This window comes from Poecilia reticulata, chromosome 4 (assembly GCF_904066995.2).
Source record: "Poecilia reticulata chromosome 4, P_reticulata-male-v2, whole genome shotgun sequence".
NCBI lineage: Eukaryota > Metazoa > Chordata > Actinopteri > Cyprinodontiformes > Poeciliidae > Poecilia > Poecilia reticulata.
Window position 1 is genome coordinate 6,623,583 of NC_088833.1, and position 17,218 is coordinate 6,640,800.

Below are 17,218 nucleotides of genomic sequence, written 5' to 3' on the forward strand. Positions count from 1 at the left end.
TGATTAGAATGTCACTTTAAAAATGTTACTTCGCATATAATTAATGAATATAAGAGAAGTTTTACATTTTAATGGAGCTGTTGACTTAAATTATATTTTTGATTGTATTCTAATTTATTGTGATGCGCTACGCATGTTAAAAGTTGAAGTAAAGACAAAAAGCAAGTATGAGCTAGACACACATGCAACAACAACCTAAAACATCACAAATCAAGTCTGCTAATGAAGGACAGCAGGAGGAGGGCATAACCGTTGGGGTTACTCACCATAGGAGACGGGGACAGGGCTATGTTTCCTATGGAGGCTTTGAGCTCATCAACCGAAGGAGCCGATATGACACAATCAGCTGGCAGCGGTTTGATTTTGATTTTGAATTTCTTCTTGTGGTCCTCTTCCTCCTCAGACTCGTCAGACGAGAAGAAATGGGTCTTTTTGGTAGGTGAGGGCAAAAAGTCAAAGAAAAAGTCCAAACGTAAAACAATCCCAGCTGATTTGACCTCTAACTAGGATCCCATTTTAAATATGGAACATTTAACACAGTATCTCATTACAGGTAAAACAAAAGCCCTGTTTCTACTTCGTGATGCAGTGTCTGCTCCTAATTAACATATTTTCCTTTTGAGGTTCAAACAGTTGTCCCTTCAGTTGTTCAGTTACTGTCAAACTTAAAAACAACAATCACTCCTCTGCACAGTCTGATGAGAAACATTCAAAAGGTGACAGAAAACAGCATCGCCTGAAAGCTTACAAAATGCACAACTAATCTAGACACGGCAGTTGATTAGTTTGATGTTTCACAGAAAGGTTATAAGGTTTTTACAAGACATTTGAGGTATAATACTCTAATACAATTACTAATTAGTAAGACACTGTTGTACTTTTAATGATGTTCTCAAGATGTTCTTTGAAAACAAAACAACTGATCTGTTTAAAGAGATGTGAATGAATTTTGCCATGGACTATCAATGGTAAATCAGGTTGTGCTGAGGATATCTCCCTCCTCTGACTCTTCATCAGGTCTGATGCTGTAGCCTTCATCATCCAACTCAGGGGAGTTCTGAAACACACAAACTGTAAATCAGTACAAACCTATAAATGTTAGTACAGTTCAAATGTTAACACTGTCCAGTCGTAAGAAATAATGTTCATTGAAGCAAAACTGTAAATTGAAAAAGTCATGCTTGTCATTGACTGATACAAATATAGATATAGCTCAGTTACTGGCATCAATGTACAGTAAAGTGCTAAACCGTTCCATTATGAAGCCTCGTCTCTCCTTGACTTGTTTCCGGATGCTTCCAGTCACCTGGTTGAAACATGGCAACTATATACTCTTCTACCATTTACAGGAAAAATAAATTTGTCTGTTTGGTTATATCTGGTTAACTAAAGAGCACTGCCCATGCGTCTTACTAATTTGACTATGTAGAGTGTTAAAACTGCACAGAAACCTTTAAATATGAACAAATATGCATGACCAAACACCTAATTGTCCTCTACCTAAGTATGTGCATGACCGGAGTGGCTAGCTTTATCGCCAAACAGCTGCACACCGATCACTACATTCATTTTGCCTTGTGGCTCCATGTTTTCTTGCTCTCTTCCACAGCCAGAGACATATGCAATGTGGGGGGGAGGAAGTGCAAAGCTTCTGGTTTACCCTGGATAATGATTTGGTAGCAATAGGAATAATTCCTGTTTTTCTGTTTTGCATAAAACAATTAAATCATTTTGGGGTTTTACTGTTAATTATTTGTCTTAACACAAAATTATGTGTTTTTATTGATGGCTAAGTATTATGAGACTTTTATTCTGGCCTGAGTTTATTTATTTATAACTACAATTTCTTTAAGCAACCAGTGATAAAATAAGGTCAACACTAACTCTAAAGAAGGCTGAAGTTTTGGTATGATTTGGTGCAGAAGCACCGCCTCACCAACTTAAACCAACTAACTTTACTTACGTATCTTTCCCAGTCGATATCTCCATAGAAGCCATTCGGGGCTCCATTTGTCTTCTTCTGAGACTGAGAAGACAGAAGCTGTTTGATTAAAATCCCTCCAGACACTGAAGAAAGAGTGAGTTATGCAAGACTCCACTTTATCTACTGCAAACTACAACTCAGCAGGATTCTTGTGCAATTTGATTTTTTTTCTCAGATGCTACTCTGTTTTTTTTTTTTTCACTTTTCTGAGCTTTGAGTTATCAAAATAACAACACTAGAACCAATATTTAGCATTTTTATAAGCCATATTTGAACAAAAACGGTTAATTATGGTGACAAAAGTATTCTTGCTCCAAACATTGCACTGAACATTTCCTTGTTTTCATCTGCTATGTGATTCTGACAGCTTGTTAATGAAATAATAGCTTAGGGAGTAAAAGCTCAGTGGGAGACTGATGGAATAAATAACAAGCTGCAGTGTTTTTACTGATACTAATTCTATCCAGACACAGTGCTACTCTAAAAGCTTGTCTATTCTAAAAGGCTGTGTTCAGTACCGATTCAACCTCTTGGGGTTCCTGGCAAGCAAAAACAACACAAAAATAAATAATTTATCCAGTGTTCACCAGATTCAGCTCTCTTCTTCAGAAAGGCTCTTTGTGCTTGTAAAAAAATTCTGATTTGAAAATAAATGTAACTACATTGACTGTTACTTACACCACCATCTCTGTCTGGAGACCCTCTGTTACACATAAAGGGAAAAAAGAGAGAAAGAAATATGAAACGTTTCTTGTTCTCTTTATTTGAAATATTGACTAAATTGCTAATTAGTCCAGGTAAAATTATTTAAAATACTACAAACCAATCAGATTAATCAATGCCTTTCAACATCCACAACGCTATGCTACCTCCTCTAAACGAGGGTCAGAGCATTGCAAAGCAAAAAGTGGACTTACGTAGAGTCACTGTCCTTCTCTTTCTTCCGTATCCCGAAGGCCTTCCTGGTACGTTTTTTCAATCCTGAAAAAGCACAAAGAGAAACCAAAGGCATGAATAAAAGGTGGTTCGCGTGGGAGGCTTAAAGGGTAGTCTGGGTCAGCTGCATGTCAATGGGATCAAAGGTAATATTTTCATGTATTCTTTATTGACTGGCTGCATCACTGGGAAGAAAAACGCTGCTAAAACTATAAATGTGTTTACGCTCATCACAGATCGAACGACAGCCTTGTAATCATCAAGGAAACCTTTTAGGATGGAAAATTAATTAAGACTGAAAATCAATGAGCCAGCAACTGAGCCAGGACAGCAAAAGGGCATAGATGGAGGAAGCTATAGTAGGTCACATAGAAAGTTCAATACATTACAATTCATGCAACACAAGACTCAAAATGTACTGATTAGCATATTGCACGATAGTCAAAAAATTTAACCATGTTTTCTTCTTTAGTTAAATTAACTGAACTATTATTTTTAATAACTCTATTTCAATAAGTTTAAAACCTTATCTTTGCGTCTTCTTCACCTTAAAAGGAGGTTAGATTACAGTTTCTCTCAACTTTATATCTGCTACCTTTGACATTAGAACAATATCAGCTGCACTGAAAAGCCCTGTTGAAAAGACTGATCTCAGATGCTCCCACCTCTTTCTTACCCAGAATGAAGGCCCAGTTGTCCCCCTCCATTCTGTCTCTGCCGAGTCCTCTACTTTCATTCTTCCTTCTCTTTACCTTGCAGAGAACTCATCGCATAATCTACAGACCAACCAACCAGTCTCTTCCTCATTCCACCTGCAGATACACGCGGAACTTGATTCTCTTCTAGCTGAAGCATGCGCACACACCTACATAGATAAGGTGTCCTGTCCTTGATCTGCATATGGTGCTCAAATTCAACACCAGTGGCTTTATTTCTGAGTTAAAGGGAGATTTAATGCAGAAATGTAGTTGTCTGAAAATTACAAAAAAACAAACAAACAAAAAAAAAAAACCCATCAAAATCTGTTTCAGCTAACTGTTTAATTTGAATTGTATTAGTCAATGATGTTAAAGAAGATAGGCATTTACTTGGTCTTTATCTTTACTGACAAAGTATAAAACAATTAAGCCCCTGCAAACTGCACTAACACAAAATGTGATCAATAACCAAGGACACAAGCATATTCTGTTTTGAAAGCAGCATTGCTTTAATAAAAGCAAAGTCAGAAGAATGAGAAATAAAACAATAAAAAAAAATCCTCCAAGTTTTCTGTCAAAGATTCACTTTTTTAATTTAAACACTTTACATTAAGGGTTTTTACATGTTGTGTTTTTCTCAAATAATGTGGAGCGTGAGAGGCATGAGGGTTTTCTTAAGCTGGTGCCTTTATTAATGGTTGAATGAAAAACAAGCCTCCAGTCACGATGTGGCAGCAGTGCCCAAACTAATCAACAGGCTGCCTGTTCAACCCAGAAAAAGAAGTAGCTGACACAAACACACCTGTGTACAGAGCTGACATTACAGGAGAGATGCAGAGACGGTTGTAGAGGGAAGTAAAGCTAGTGATTGTCGCCAGTAGGAAAAGACCAAGAAATATGAAAGAGCCTAAATAGCCCTTAGTTTCACTATGAATGCAAAATGTTATGCACTTTTCATCCCTTCTGATAATCTAAAAGCAATATTGCAAATGTTGCAAAAAAAGTTTTTGTTTTCTTTAAGTTTAAAACCGTTTTGATTGTCACTGTGTTTAGTCTAAAATGCAAATCCCTGCAAGTCATTTGCACTTCCGTTTTAAGACTTTTGACAAAAGTCTTGCGTCCAAAAAGGGGAAGACAGATCGCACTGGGGCAATCATTACATAATCAGCAAACACAAAAAATTTACCTGTACTGCAAAACAAAGAATAGGTAAGTGCATACAAGTTTTTGAGATCATAAAAAGAGTAAAAGCTATGAAGCTAAACAAAAATTAACAAAAATACAATTGACAATTTTTTTTTTTTTTTTTTTTGGAAAAGTTTAAACATGTTCTAATTATCATAATCTAATACTATCCCTGCATATCAGTAACCCCCCCGCCCCCCCAAAAAAACAACAAAAAAAACATTTTGCTTGACTTGTTCTGTACCTTGATTTTTCTTCACTAACTTCAAGTCTGGGCCTTATTTTTCACTGGGATTTAATTTGTCAGAAAATAATGTGTTTCTTGTTTCAGAGAATAATTTATGCCCTATCAATCCCCTCTCAGTCATCTTTTAGCTCCTGACTTTTTTTCTTCTTTTGGCACATTTAGTATAAATTCATGTTCGCTCCCAAGTAAAAATGAACAGAGAAAGATCTGAAACAAAAGAAGCCATTTGAATTTCTTTTTAATGTGGAGATTTAATATGAGTGTTTAATTTTTTTGTTTTTAATTTTTCAATGTCCTCTTCATTCCACTTTATATGAATGTTCATGAAGAAAATCCTAAAATACATGCTTATCTTATTTGGGAGTAGGTTTTCACAATGTTTTAATTAAATGACATCTATTTATAGACGTTGCTATAAGTAAAGCGGATAAGAAAGCACTTTACGAGTAAAATGGCAGGCGGTAAAAACTATATGGTGCACATTGTTTAAAACTTCCGTTCAGAATGATGATAGGTCAACTACTAACATAAATAGCAGCCTATTCCCAGGACACACAAACGTAAGTCCAGGAAAGAGCAAGTGATTTACAACTAAATAGGAAAAAGACATTGTAAAACCTGAAACAAAATACTAGATGTCAAGAGTTTTTAAAATTGTTCACTGAGAGATGCACAAAACATCGTTTTTCTTCAGACTGAAATATAAGGCTCCTTGATAGTTTCTATTGATTACTTAGATTTAAAGAAGTGGTACTAGCAGGGGTAGTAACCAGTGCTAATGGCTTTGGATTAGCCATCCTTCAACCTCTATAAAATGATTGTCAAAACTGCAAACAACTGTTTCTACAATTATACAGTTTGTTCAAAAGACCAAATGACCCAACTTCACAGCTTTCACTGCTGATTTACACACAGATTAGAAACTAATCTCAACCCGGAGGCTGAGAAAAATACCTTAAATATGATATCCAATATCACCTCAGACATCTGAGGAAGGAAGATCGATGGAAACTTAACTGGTGCTTTAGGGATTTTGAGTCCCTAAATGTTTTGTTTAATAATTCCGAGGTTTTGGGCCTTGATCATTTTTACAATTTAAAGACACAAATAGGTTTCGTAGGAGTTCATGACAACCATCCATGCAATTGTTTCAACAGAAGTGAAGGAAAAAGGAAGGAAGCAAGGAATAGAGACAGGAATGAAAACAACACAGGGTGAAGGGAAGGAAGAAAGGAAGGATGGACAGACAAAATAAAAAGTGGACCAACAGGTGGATGGATGAAGGGATAAATGGATGGATGAACAGACAAATTAATAAATGAAAAGATGGATGAACAAATCCCTGGAAGGATTCAAATCTTTGGTTTGACAGAGTTGGTAAACAACTCTATGACTTCCTTACAGGTCTTTAAAGCAGTCATACAAAAACATCCCAGCCTTTGTCTGAGGAGTGGGACTCTATATTCCTTCCTCTACCAGTGAGCTAAAATGAAACTGTGCACAAACAGAAACAAAACACACAAAGTGTTTATTTGCTTCTGGACAGACAAAACAGGAGCTGTTTGACAAGCTTCTGCAAAGGGGGGAGACATGATGAGACTATCAGCCAAACAGGCAGCCAGGCACAGCTAACACTGCCAACTACACAGGAGCAGAGCAGGCCACTCCACTCCAAACTCTGAATGAGAGATTTGTGGTGCTCTGCATAGCAAGCAGAAAGAACGATTATACAAGACTGAAGCTTAAAAAAAAAAGAAGAAGTGTTCAACCCTAGCAGAGAGATAAAGTCTTTGGCTTTACAAAACAACAGTGCAGGTTAAATGAATAGACATTTTTCCTACAACATTGAAAAAAATAAAATAAAACTCAAGTTTGGGTCATTAAATCAGTATGGAGTGCATGTGAGAACATGTTCAGGTTGGCGAACCGCATGCCGGGAACACAACAAAAGGAAGAAATGTTATGTTTTGAGAAACTGTGCTGTCATGAAAGCACAATTTCATGACAAAACCGTAAACAAAGAACAATTAAAAAGGAGCAGGCTGTAAGGAAAAAACAAGAGTAGGAAGGGAAAAGGAAGCTAGATGGAGCAGTTTTAAGTCAAGTAGACGAACAGAGTGGCAAATAGCAAATATAAGGCTTAAAAGACTCCTTTGTCAGAATGATTTCTGTCCTTGAGAGGAATAAACAGAAGTGACATATATGCTCAACATGAGCAGTTACAGTAAAGTGATCTTAGCACACTGCACAGGAATCATACACATTACTCTAAACTCTAGAAATCAAGCTTTTATTATATGTGATGCCTTTCTTCTACATTTTAATCAGAGCTAGATGTTTATGAATTTAAGAATTTAAAGCATAATTACAGAGTGAAGAACAGTGCTTCTAGATATATATTGTATAACATATACGCTCTATAAAAATGCATCAAACCTCTTTTCTCCTCACCATCACCATTAAATCGGACTGAAGTTTTTCCTGTTTTAGGTTAGAAACTACTATAAAAATGAGACTTCAAATTGGACAATGACTCTAAACATACACCTCCAAATTAGTTACAAACTGGTTGAAATCCAAGAAAGGTTATATTATAGTGTGGTAATCACAAGGCCCTGATCTCAGCTCCACAGAAAGTTTGAGCGGGTGGAGATTTAAGGGGTGGGGATCAATTACGTCAATTCTCTTAGGAGAAATGGGCCAAAATGCCAAATACTGTGAAAAGCCCAACACAGTTACTAAAGTTAACGTTATCAAATTCTTAGTAAATATATGGAAACTTTTGTATCTGATCAATATCAATGTTTGTGGAAAAAAAGGTCATGTGCCATTTTATAATGTGAATATCTGGTTTCAACTTCAGTGTTTAGATATGGAACAGTGGTCGTAAGCACTAACAGATGTTGACTAAAGTTGTTTTTTTGTTTTTTTTTTTTACAAAAAATACATAGGAAGGAATAGAGCAACTTATCTAACTTCTAGCCTATGAAGTCAATCTTCTCAGTGTGTCCACTCTTAATTAAGGGAAGGAAATGCTGATAGAAGGTGTTAATGGAAATGTCTTCCTGTCTCATTAACATGGAGCAAAAACATTAAACTTGCAGCACTGCAGGATAAAAAAAACTCCAGCAAACACAACCACAAACGATCAGCCTCGTTGTGTTTCCATGCTCAAAGTGTGTTTCAGTAAGAGCGGCTGTGTCAGTGTGGCAGAGAAAAGACAAAGAGATGGCGTCTGTTCGCATTTGAGACTGTGGATGCTAAAATTAGGATTGGACCGTACAGTCCAGGTGGTTGTAACAGTTACACTATACACAATTTTTCAGAAATAGACACAGTTAAATATATCCTAGGACTTGGATAGGTTATGCACATTTTAATGTACCATGAACACTTTAGAGAAAAAAAAGCATTGTTTTCTCAAAAGACATCATTCACTAAAAGAAAGTGGGTCAGAGTCAGCAACCATATATTAGAGTATTGGCAGTTGGTTCAGAGACGAACAAAAGATGCTGGGAAAAACCAAGGATGGAGGTGAGGCATCCAGCTGTGCTCTCACTCTGTTTCTATTCAAGATATTCCACTTGGTTATTTAGCTGCATTCATTTTTATGTTTAAGTAAAAAAAAGATAACTAATGAGTAAAATTATCAGCAGCTTTAATATCACTAGGTAATCAGTTCATTCCAGAAAGCAAATTTTGAGATCTGCAAAAACAAGAAAGGCATTTATGATTACAGGAATCTATAATGCACAGGAAATTACATGCAGAAATATTGCAAAAATCTTTTTTGGAACTAAGGTGTAGCTTGCAGCTAAAAGTTGTGTATTTTGGCCATTCATTAGCCATCTCTGTCCATTTGCTCCCTCCCCCATCCGCTGCCTCCATAAACAACCAGCACTCGTGGTTCTTTGCCCAAGGCTCTAAATAACAACCACCCAAGGACTGTGTGGCAAATGAGCCTGCTGCAGAACCAGCAAAGTAGCTTTTAACATGGATTTTTTATTTTTTTCAGCACAAAGTCGCAAGGGGAAAAATGTATTTTAGACCAGTCTTTTTACAGACTTTTATAGACCAGAAAAGTCTGTAAAAAGACGGGAAAAATGTTTTCTCTCCATCCCTTATTTTAGGTTTGAGCATTCATGTTCATGCCTCAGACTAATTTAACATTCTTGAAATGTGTGTCTTTTATTTGTAGAAGCACATTTAAAAAAAACAACAACAAAAAAACTTGCATTAGATTAGCAATTTATAATGAAACTTTTTTGTCAAGTTTAATTAGATCCCAAGCATATCTTTAAAACCGATGAATGTTTAGAAGTAAACATTCATTCTATCTTTTTCACTTAAAGACTTTTTAAAGCTAAGGTTCATAAGAGAAAATAAAAACTAATCCAAGCGTGAAAAAGCAACAATTGGCAACATAATTAACGCAAAATAGACTCAAATGCTTCACTAACATCAACATTGTGGATTCTTGCTACTGAAAATATTAAAATTACTTATATAACCACTTAGGGCACTAATAGAAAATTTTAATTTAATTCCCAGATCAACAACGTCACAGCAAGAGTAACCTAACCACTTCACCACTTCATGACTATTTCTGATAGATTTTCCAATCTTAAATCAAATTTACCGATGCCTACTGGACAATTTAAAATTATTTTTTTTACCATTTTCACCTGAAGATAGGTACCCTTACAAGATAGAGAAGAAATGGATGAGTATATGCAGGTCTTAAAGTGGGCATTAAGTACAAATGTTGACATCAACTGGAGAGAAACAGTTGCTCAAATATTTCATCTATGCCACAAAAACACCACAGCTCTGTGGCTGAGTGGATTTGTCAGGCAACACGCTCTGATACAGACACTTTCTGTTCCTAAGAACACACCAATCCTGTGTCAGGAGAGGCGATAGAAAAGACAAGTCGTGGACTTATGTAACATTTACAAACATTACTACTTAAGCACTGTGCTAACAGCCATGCTTGTTTATCTCTGAAAAAGAAATGCTTGCAAATTGCACAAACAAAACACAACTCACCTCAGGGCACATTTTGTCAGGGATTTTTTTCTAATTTCATGAATGGCGCCAACCAATTACTCCATTAAACCACATTACAGCACAGATAAATTAATCTGGCTTCCACACATTGACCTTTCCACACGAATTACGTAGAAAAAAAAATCTAAACAACCCACCGCATTTGCATTCAGAAGACTATTAAAAGTTACCAGAGGGGACTAACCAAAGAAAAAAAAACCTTTTAATTCAATGATATTAATGCATTCCCTTTGTCTTTATAATGATGTGATTATTTCTTTCCGTTTTATAAGCTCATTTGTCAGGGACATCCGTCAGATGCAGAAAGAAAATCAAAAAACAGAAGCAGTTTTAGCCTGCATGCTTCTGCAAGGTCTGTAAATCAATGACTTCTATTTAGATGAACAAGGTTTATTTTCTGAAGCAGTTCTCCAAACAAACTCAAATCTTAGCCTCCTTTGTGAAGACTAGAAAAAATGTGCAATAATTGCTAGCATTGCTTATTTGATTTTAAAAGCATTTTTAAAATCCTTTATTTGCCCAAGTCATAAGTGATTATTTTATAAGCAGGTGAAGGGAGAAAACAGAACATTCTCACCACAACGTAGTGAGTGATCATAGCAACAGTCAGAGGAAATGTATTACTCCAAATACTTACTACAAAGCAGCTCAGCAAATATGAATAGAAACCAAAACAAACCCATTTACAGCAGCTGTAAAGGGATACAATTAGTACAAGTAGATAAAAAAAAGAGAGAAAAGATTATGAGGGTGATAACTTATTTTGTCTGTTTAAATTAGTAAAAAGTATGGTTAGCACAACTAGCAATACTAAAACAGTGGTCTCTGCATGTATTTTCTAGAGAATATAGAGAATCCCAAAGTTTTAAATTCAGAATGTGCAGTAACAGAGAGACCTAAAACCTAAAAAAATAAAAGCAACTTTACACTACTCTTTTACCTTTCTGTTATCTGTTTAAAAAATCTTCCTCTCTCTCTGCACAAATGAATTAGAGACACGTCTTGACATTTCATAGGAACAGTAGGTTCCTTTTAAACAGCTACTTACATCTCTATCCCTTCTGTGTGTTCAGATAGGCAGAAAATGGCTCACTTTAGTCTGATTCACTGAGAGAATCCACAGCAAAGAGCACTTTTTTCAGCGCTGCTTGGAATTGCTTAGATATGGTGTATTCACTGACAGGAAAACAATTAGATTTTTGTGTGAAAGGGTCAGGAGCACTCAAACTAAAAACTGTCCAGCCAGTTTCTTGATGCATCACTATTTATCCCTACATCAGTCACTCCAGGATTGTGAGATTATTCTTGTGCTCTTTTGCAACCAAAAATCAGTCATTTAGTTGCAAAGAATGTTTAAGATATTTGCGCTAATGTATGACAGTAAATGTGACTTTTGCTACTTGTCATAGCAACCACAGACCATAACTTGACACCAAGAACGAGGTTGCAGTGGAAGAAAAAAAAGAAAAGACTTAAGGTGGAGTTGAACCCAATGTTTTAAACCATTTTCGCAGAAATCTTGCAATAAACTCACAATTATGCATTAGTGAGGAAAAAAAAGCAGGATTTCTTGATTATGCATGAATTTCCGTGACTATGGAATTGCAAAACACTACATGGACTACCTATTATAGACATAACTGAACAGTTCTACACTAAATCAGATTCAACTTTAGAAGCTGTACAGTTGGTCGTGGCAGTGGCACAGAGGTTGTTACCAGAGATATAGAATTTTCCTTAATTATTTATTTATTTTAGAATCAAATACTGTGATTTCATGACATAAGCACTGAAACAAAAGATTGTGTGGATGTAAGTCAGGGTGATTCACTGATGACAGGATGGATGCTTTTAAACCCTCAGATTGATCTTTCACCTGATTTGAGTTTTTACTGGGGGATGGAGGAGGAAGGATGTAGGGTCTTATGATGAAAAACTATTTCACATGCACACATACACTCGCATACCCCTACACAGAAAACACAAGCCAACATTTGTCATGAGTCAGTGATGAGTCGGCTTAGCACTCTTACAGAACAGATTGGCCATTAATTAATCACAAAAAACATTTAACAGTGATATGGACACTCACTAGTTGTGTTAACATTTTCACTTTGTAGAATGTTTTAATTCTGTGTACAACAAGGAAATTGACTAAAACATCACGTTAAATCCATATGAGGCTTTAAAAATAAATCAAATTCAGCTCTTATCTGGTTATGCAGCTTGACATGTTCCCAAAACAATTACCTTCTTTGTGAAGGGTCTTTAAAATCAATTTCTCAAGGAGCCATTTTGCTGTCATACAGTTTATGATTATCTCTTGTGTGTGTGAATGGCAGGGAGCTAAGGTACAGAAACCAAGCTTTTTCAGAAAGCTCAAGCTGACGGAGCAAAGTTTGGCATTCAAATATTTATTAGCCAGGTCTCTGTCCAGAAAACAATCTTAGCCAGTATTAGGTGTTGGAACATAAGTTTTAAGTGTTGTTTCTTCCTTTTTATTGGCTTAATAGTCAATACGCATTTTGCACAGAGTCTATAAGGAGGATAAAACTGAATATTTATTTTGTAATAAACAGCTAGCAAGATGCAGAACATCGTCTTCCTATTTTCCTTACAAGAAGCAATCCTTTCCTTTATGATTCTGTGTGAGGCTTTATCTATAAATTGCATAAACTAGCACATGTATGTGTGTGAGTTCAGTCTTGGAAAAACACATCTGTCTGGTTAATGTGATGTTTGCACGCCACGCTCCCTCTGTGCACCAACTCTGAGCCAAACCTCCAAAGTGCTAGCCAATCGTGTCAGGAAAAAATCCAACAAATTACCACAGTCTATCACCTTATAAACGATTCATTTGGTTCAACTACAAGTGTGACTAAGCACAAATTTATTATATAATCAAATTTTAAAAACAGCTGGATTGGGAGCCTTCTGGTTGCAAGTCGGAAAAACAATGCAATTTGCTAGTTTTTGGGGTGGCAAACTGTCACAATAAAACAGTTTACTGTTTACAATAAAAGCTGATTTGTATTTCTATTAATTCAATTATTTGAAACACAAAAGAAACATCCTCAAAAAATATAGAATTTGCTGCACTATGTGCCTCACTGGCTTAAAGAGACAAACTGTCAAAAGTGTCAGAAAAACTTTATATTAGCCACCTTCTCTACATTTCATGGAACAGCCAAACAGGGTAAATTCAGGAACCTTTGGTAAGCTCCCTCTTTGCGAGTCAGAATTAAGGCCACAAGATGCATTTGTGTTTAATTTCCAAAAGGTAAGTGAAAATTTGACCTTTGTGAACCAATAATGTCATTTGCTGCATTACCTGTAATGTTTTTTGCAACTGGCAGGGGCATACCATGCATTGGAGGAATAACATAACAGATTTTTGTACAGAACCATCAAGGTACAAATGTCATGGATACATACACTCTACAAATACCTTAGCTATAAATAATAATTAATTTTGTTCACAATGATCAGCTCATGTTCATTTCCATATTAAAAAAAATCACAATAAACCATACTCATACAAAATAAAACAAAATAGATTTAATTAGCATTTAATATTAAATGGAAATTAAAAAGATTAAGATAGTTAAGCTGCCCATAAAAACATTAGCTGAATAAAGAACATATCTAGAGACTTTCCACACATGAATGACAATCAGCATTGCAGCCACGTGAACAGAGCGTGTGTGTGTATCCGTGTGTGGATTTGTCCAGATGAGACTGCTACACAAAGCCGACATATATCAGTCCCTCAGACAAAGCCTTGTTAAATCCGCCTTTCAAGCAGCTCAAGAGAAAAACATGTAATTAACTGATTTGTAGAAACTAAATAATTGTGAAAAAAAACATCAAAAAGGGGGAGAAATAATAGAACTGTTACGGTTAGAGAAAATCTTGAACATTTCGTTTTGCATCAAGAGGATGAGCAGCAGTGTTTTCTAACCTTTTACTGAGTTGAGATCCAAAAAAACTGGCCTAAATTCCTGTGGATTACATATTTCCTCCCACCAATCTAATCGCAGTTCATTTTGGTAAAAGCCAACCACAAACTCCACCTATGTGTTCACACCCAGATTATAGGTTTGGCCAGATTTCAGTTGCAAAACAAATGCCTGATCTGACAGCCTATTGTTCATTAAGAAAAGGGTTTACCAAAAACCTCTAACACATCTGTTAAGGCACAGGGTTAGAAAACAATGCTGTTAACAGATTAAACCAGAGGAAGAAGACTGAATGAAGGGCTGGTAGAGGGAGAGGCAGAAAAAGAGGGGAGAAACCACAAGATCTGCAAGCACTTTGAAGAAACACACCATCAATTCAAGTGTCACTCTTACGCCCGGCAATTCTGTGTTCCTAAAGACTTATATAACCCGCAAGTTGACCAGAGCCAAACATACACACTGGGGCCAACTACTCTCACTGTGGATGTAAATAACTTCCAGGAACATGGGTAATGACCAACCTCATGTAAATACTGCAAGGAAAAGAAAAGAATGTTTACGCAAATATAAAATCATATCAAATTGAATGGGATTTTTTTTTCTTTCAGATATTAAAAATGGAAGACTCCCGTATTTTTGTGTAGTTATCTCATCGTAATAGGAATTTTACAATTCAAATATATAGTCAACTCAATCCAAAGGCAGTTTCAGACTCAATGAAACACATTCCAGTTTCTTCTCCCAACAGGCACAAAAACAGATACTTCCAGCTCAACTTAGGCTACATTCACACAACAAACCTTGATACTAAATTCAAATTTTGTTCATGTTGTTTGTGCTATTAATTAAATGCGACCACAACCAGTCTTCTGTGTGAACAGCTTAAGACACCAAAGCGACCGGCTTTTTATTCACTCCAAAATTTAAAATTACGTAGTTGATGTTCTAAAAAAGATAACGACGTAAAATGTTCACGTGTTAAATTAGATAATTATCTGAATTCCTACAGGAAGCAGACTAGGTGGAAAGCAACCTATTGTGACAACAGCAATGTCAATGACTAAAGACTTAACACTAAATTGTCCTGCTCTTCAATTTGGACTTGAAAGAAAATACTAGTGAGAATCTCTGGTTATGGTTAATGCAACTAATACAGTTCTAAAATAAAACAGGACAGAAGAAATTAGAGCATTTTTCAAGCATAGAAGCTGTGTGGACAAAACTCAGCACATTCATGTAAGCATGTAAGCTTGAACTGTGTATGCTTGTAGGAAGGATCACAGAGGGTGCAGCCTGGAGCTGGAAAACATCTCATCTACACCCTCACAGGCTTCAGTTGTGATTAAACAGAACCAGAACAGAATTTTATGGTGGATCTTTTGTAAGACTTGAAATTTTAGGGCCTGAGGAGAAAAACTGTGATGAACTAGTCTAACAAATACAATGAGTTGCTTTACATGTTAATGAATTGTAAATATTACTGGGAAAGAGTAAAGAGAAGCTAGAACAGTACATCTAAATTAAATATTATCTATACTGAAGTCAAATCTTCAAATGGATCAGAGAGAAACATTTCATATTTCATAATTAGGAGAAAATCTGAGGTGACCAAACATGCTTCTGACAACTGTTCACGTCGACTTTAATTTTACTTTAGAAACAAAAGGAAATAAAACAGTCTGTGGAGAGGTTTGTGATTTTTTTAGAGACAATGCTCTCTGCATGAGTCTACAATTTTTATCAAAGATTCTATCTGTGTGCTTTGAATGAAAAGCATCAAATTAGACCAGCTGAAATTATAATATATTATGCTGAAATTTCATGGCCTACTTAGCCTTTTCCAGATTCAGCAGGAAGTCAAGTAGAAACTGAGAGAAAAAAAGGAAGAACTACACAGTACCTCTATTCTCACATTTGATTTGAATAAATTAGTTATAGATACCGAATGAGTCCGACTAGCATTTTTGAAACCAAGCAAGACGTCCAATTGAAAATATCATTCCTCTCCCAAGCAATTATATCTATACAGTACTTAAACTGTTAGAAAAAAAGCTGGTGAGACTGAGCAGTAAAGTAATGCAGATAAAATTTTTTTATAACTTTCAGAATGCATTTGACCTCATTGAGAAAGCTTTACAACGCTGGTTAAAACTCCCAAACTCTCCTCTAGCCAGAATGTCAAAGCTTTCACTTCTCAGTGATTCCTCTTGCAACACCAAAGGGTTATTGGGAAAAGCTTAACTCTCCAAAATTCATAAGGAATGGGAAGAGACCTTGTTTGAAATTAAGAACATTTCAATGAGAAAAAACACTCGGTGGCTGAGCTCTGCATAATTTTTTCAAGATGTACTTTTAGTCCTTTGTACTCCGACCTCTGCTTGTGCGATTTAGTCCTAAGGCTTTCGTTTCTTGGAAATCAATTGAAGAGAATCATTCCCAACCATACAGGCTCCAGGACCTTGTGTACTCCAACATAAAAAAAGCTAAATCACAGTTAGGCCCCATTATTTCTTATCTGCATAGAGCCTGCCATACAGTATTGAATCATACAAATGCCAACCTGTATTGGCGTAAACACTCTCCTACATTTAACAATTTTTCTCACTGGGAAATAGAATAGAAAATCGCCCCATTCCTTCATTGAGTGGAGAGAAAAGGGTGTCAATATTTTCAAAGATCTTCTCTATAATGTTGTTTTAGTGATCTATAGATGGCGTATAATTTACCGTGTTGTTTTTCTTTCATTTGCAGTTAAGATCGGACATGCCTGCAAACGGTGCACTGTGGGGCACGTCTCTCTTAACTCACCCCAGTATGAAAACAAAACAGGAGTAGTCACTGTGAAGAATGAATGAGGAGGAATTACTACAGGCTTTGGTTATGTCAAGCAGTATGGTAAATACTGGAGGTTTTATATTATGAAGAGCAGTCTTTAAAAATAAAGCACACCTCCCAGTGAAAATGGTTAACATATTATGTATATGTATTTTTTAAAAATAAATCATACTGTTGGAAAATTAGTCAAACAAAATTTATGTATAATATTTTCCTTGTTCCCAATAGAAACAAAGCAAAAAGTGCACAGCTGACAATGCTGTAAATCGCTGTATAGCAGGATCTGCATCTGACTGGTAGAATG

General features: G+C 36.0%; 1 protein-coding gene across 12 annotated transcripts in view; it reads right to left on the reverse strand.

The window, feature by feature from the left end:
- sgip1a (SH3GL interacting endocytic adaptor 1a) overlaps positions 1 to 17,218 on the reverse strand; it is a 70,490-nt gene that overhangs the window by 25,455 nt on the left and 27,817 nt on the right. For 7 of the 12 annotated variants that reach the window (XM_008415199.3, XM_081606097.1, XM_081606099.1 and 4 more), the window contains 6 exons: positions 2,902 to 2,965; positions 2,663 to 2,687; positions 2,503 to 2,523; positions 1,964 to 2,026; positions 994 to 1,057; positions 267 to 439 (listed from right to left, as the gene is read on the reverse strand). In XM_008415199.3, coding sequence (XP_008413421.2) covers positions 267 to 439; positions 994 to 1,057; positions 1,964 to 2,026; positions 2,503 to 2,523; positions 2,663 to 2,687; positions 2,902 to 2,965 — 410 coding nt within the window. Of the gene's footprint in view, positions 1 to 266; positions 440 to 993; positions 1,058 to 1,963; positions 2,027 to 2,502; positions 2,524 to 2,662; positions 2,688 to 2,901; positions 2,966 to 3,596; positions 3,739 to 17,218 lie in introns of those variants that run through there. The other 5 variants (XM_081606095.1, XM_081606100.1, XM_081606104.1 and 2 more) reach the window with 3 other exon arrangements.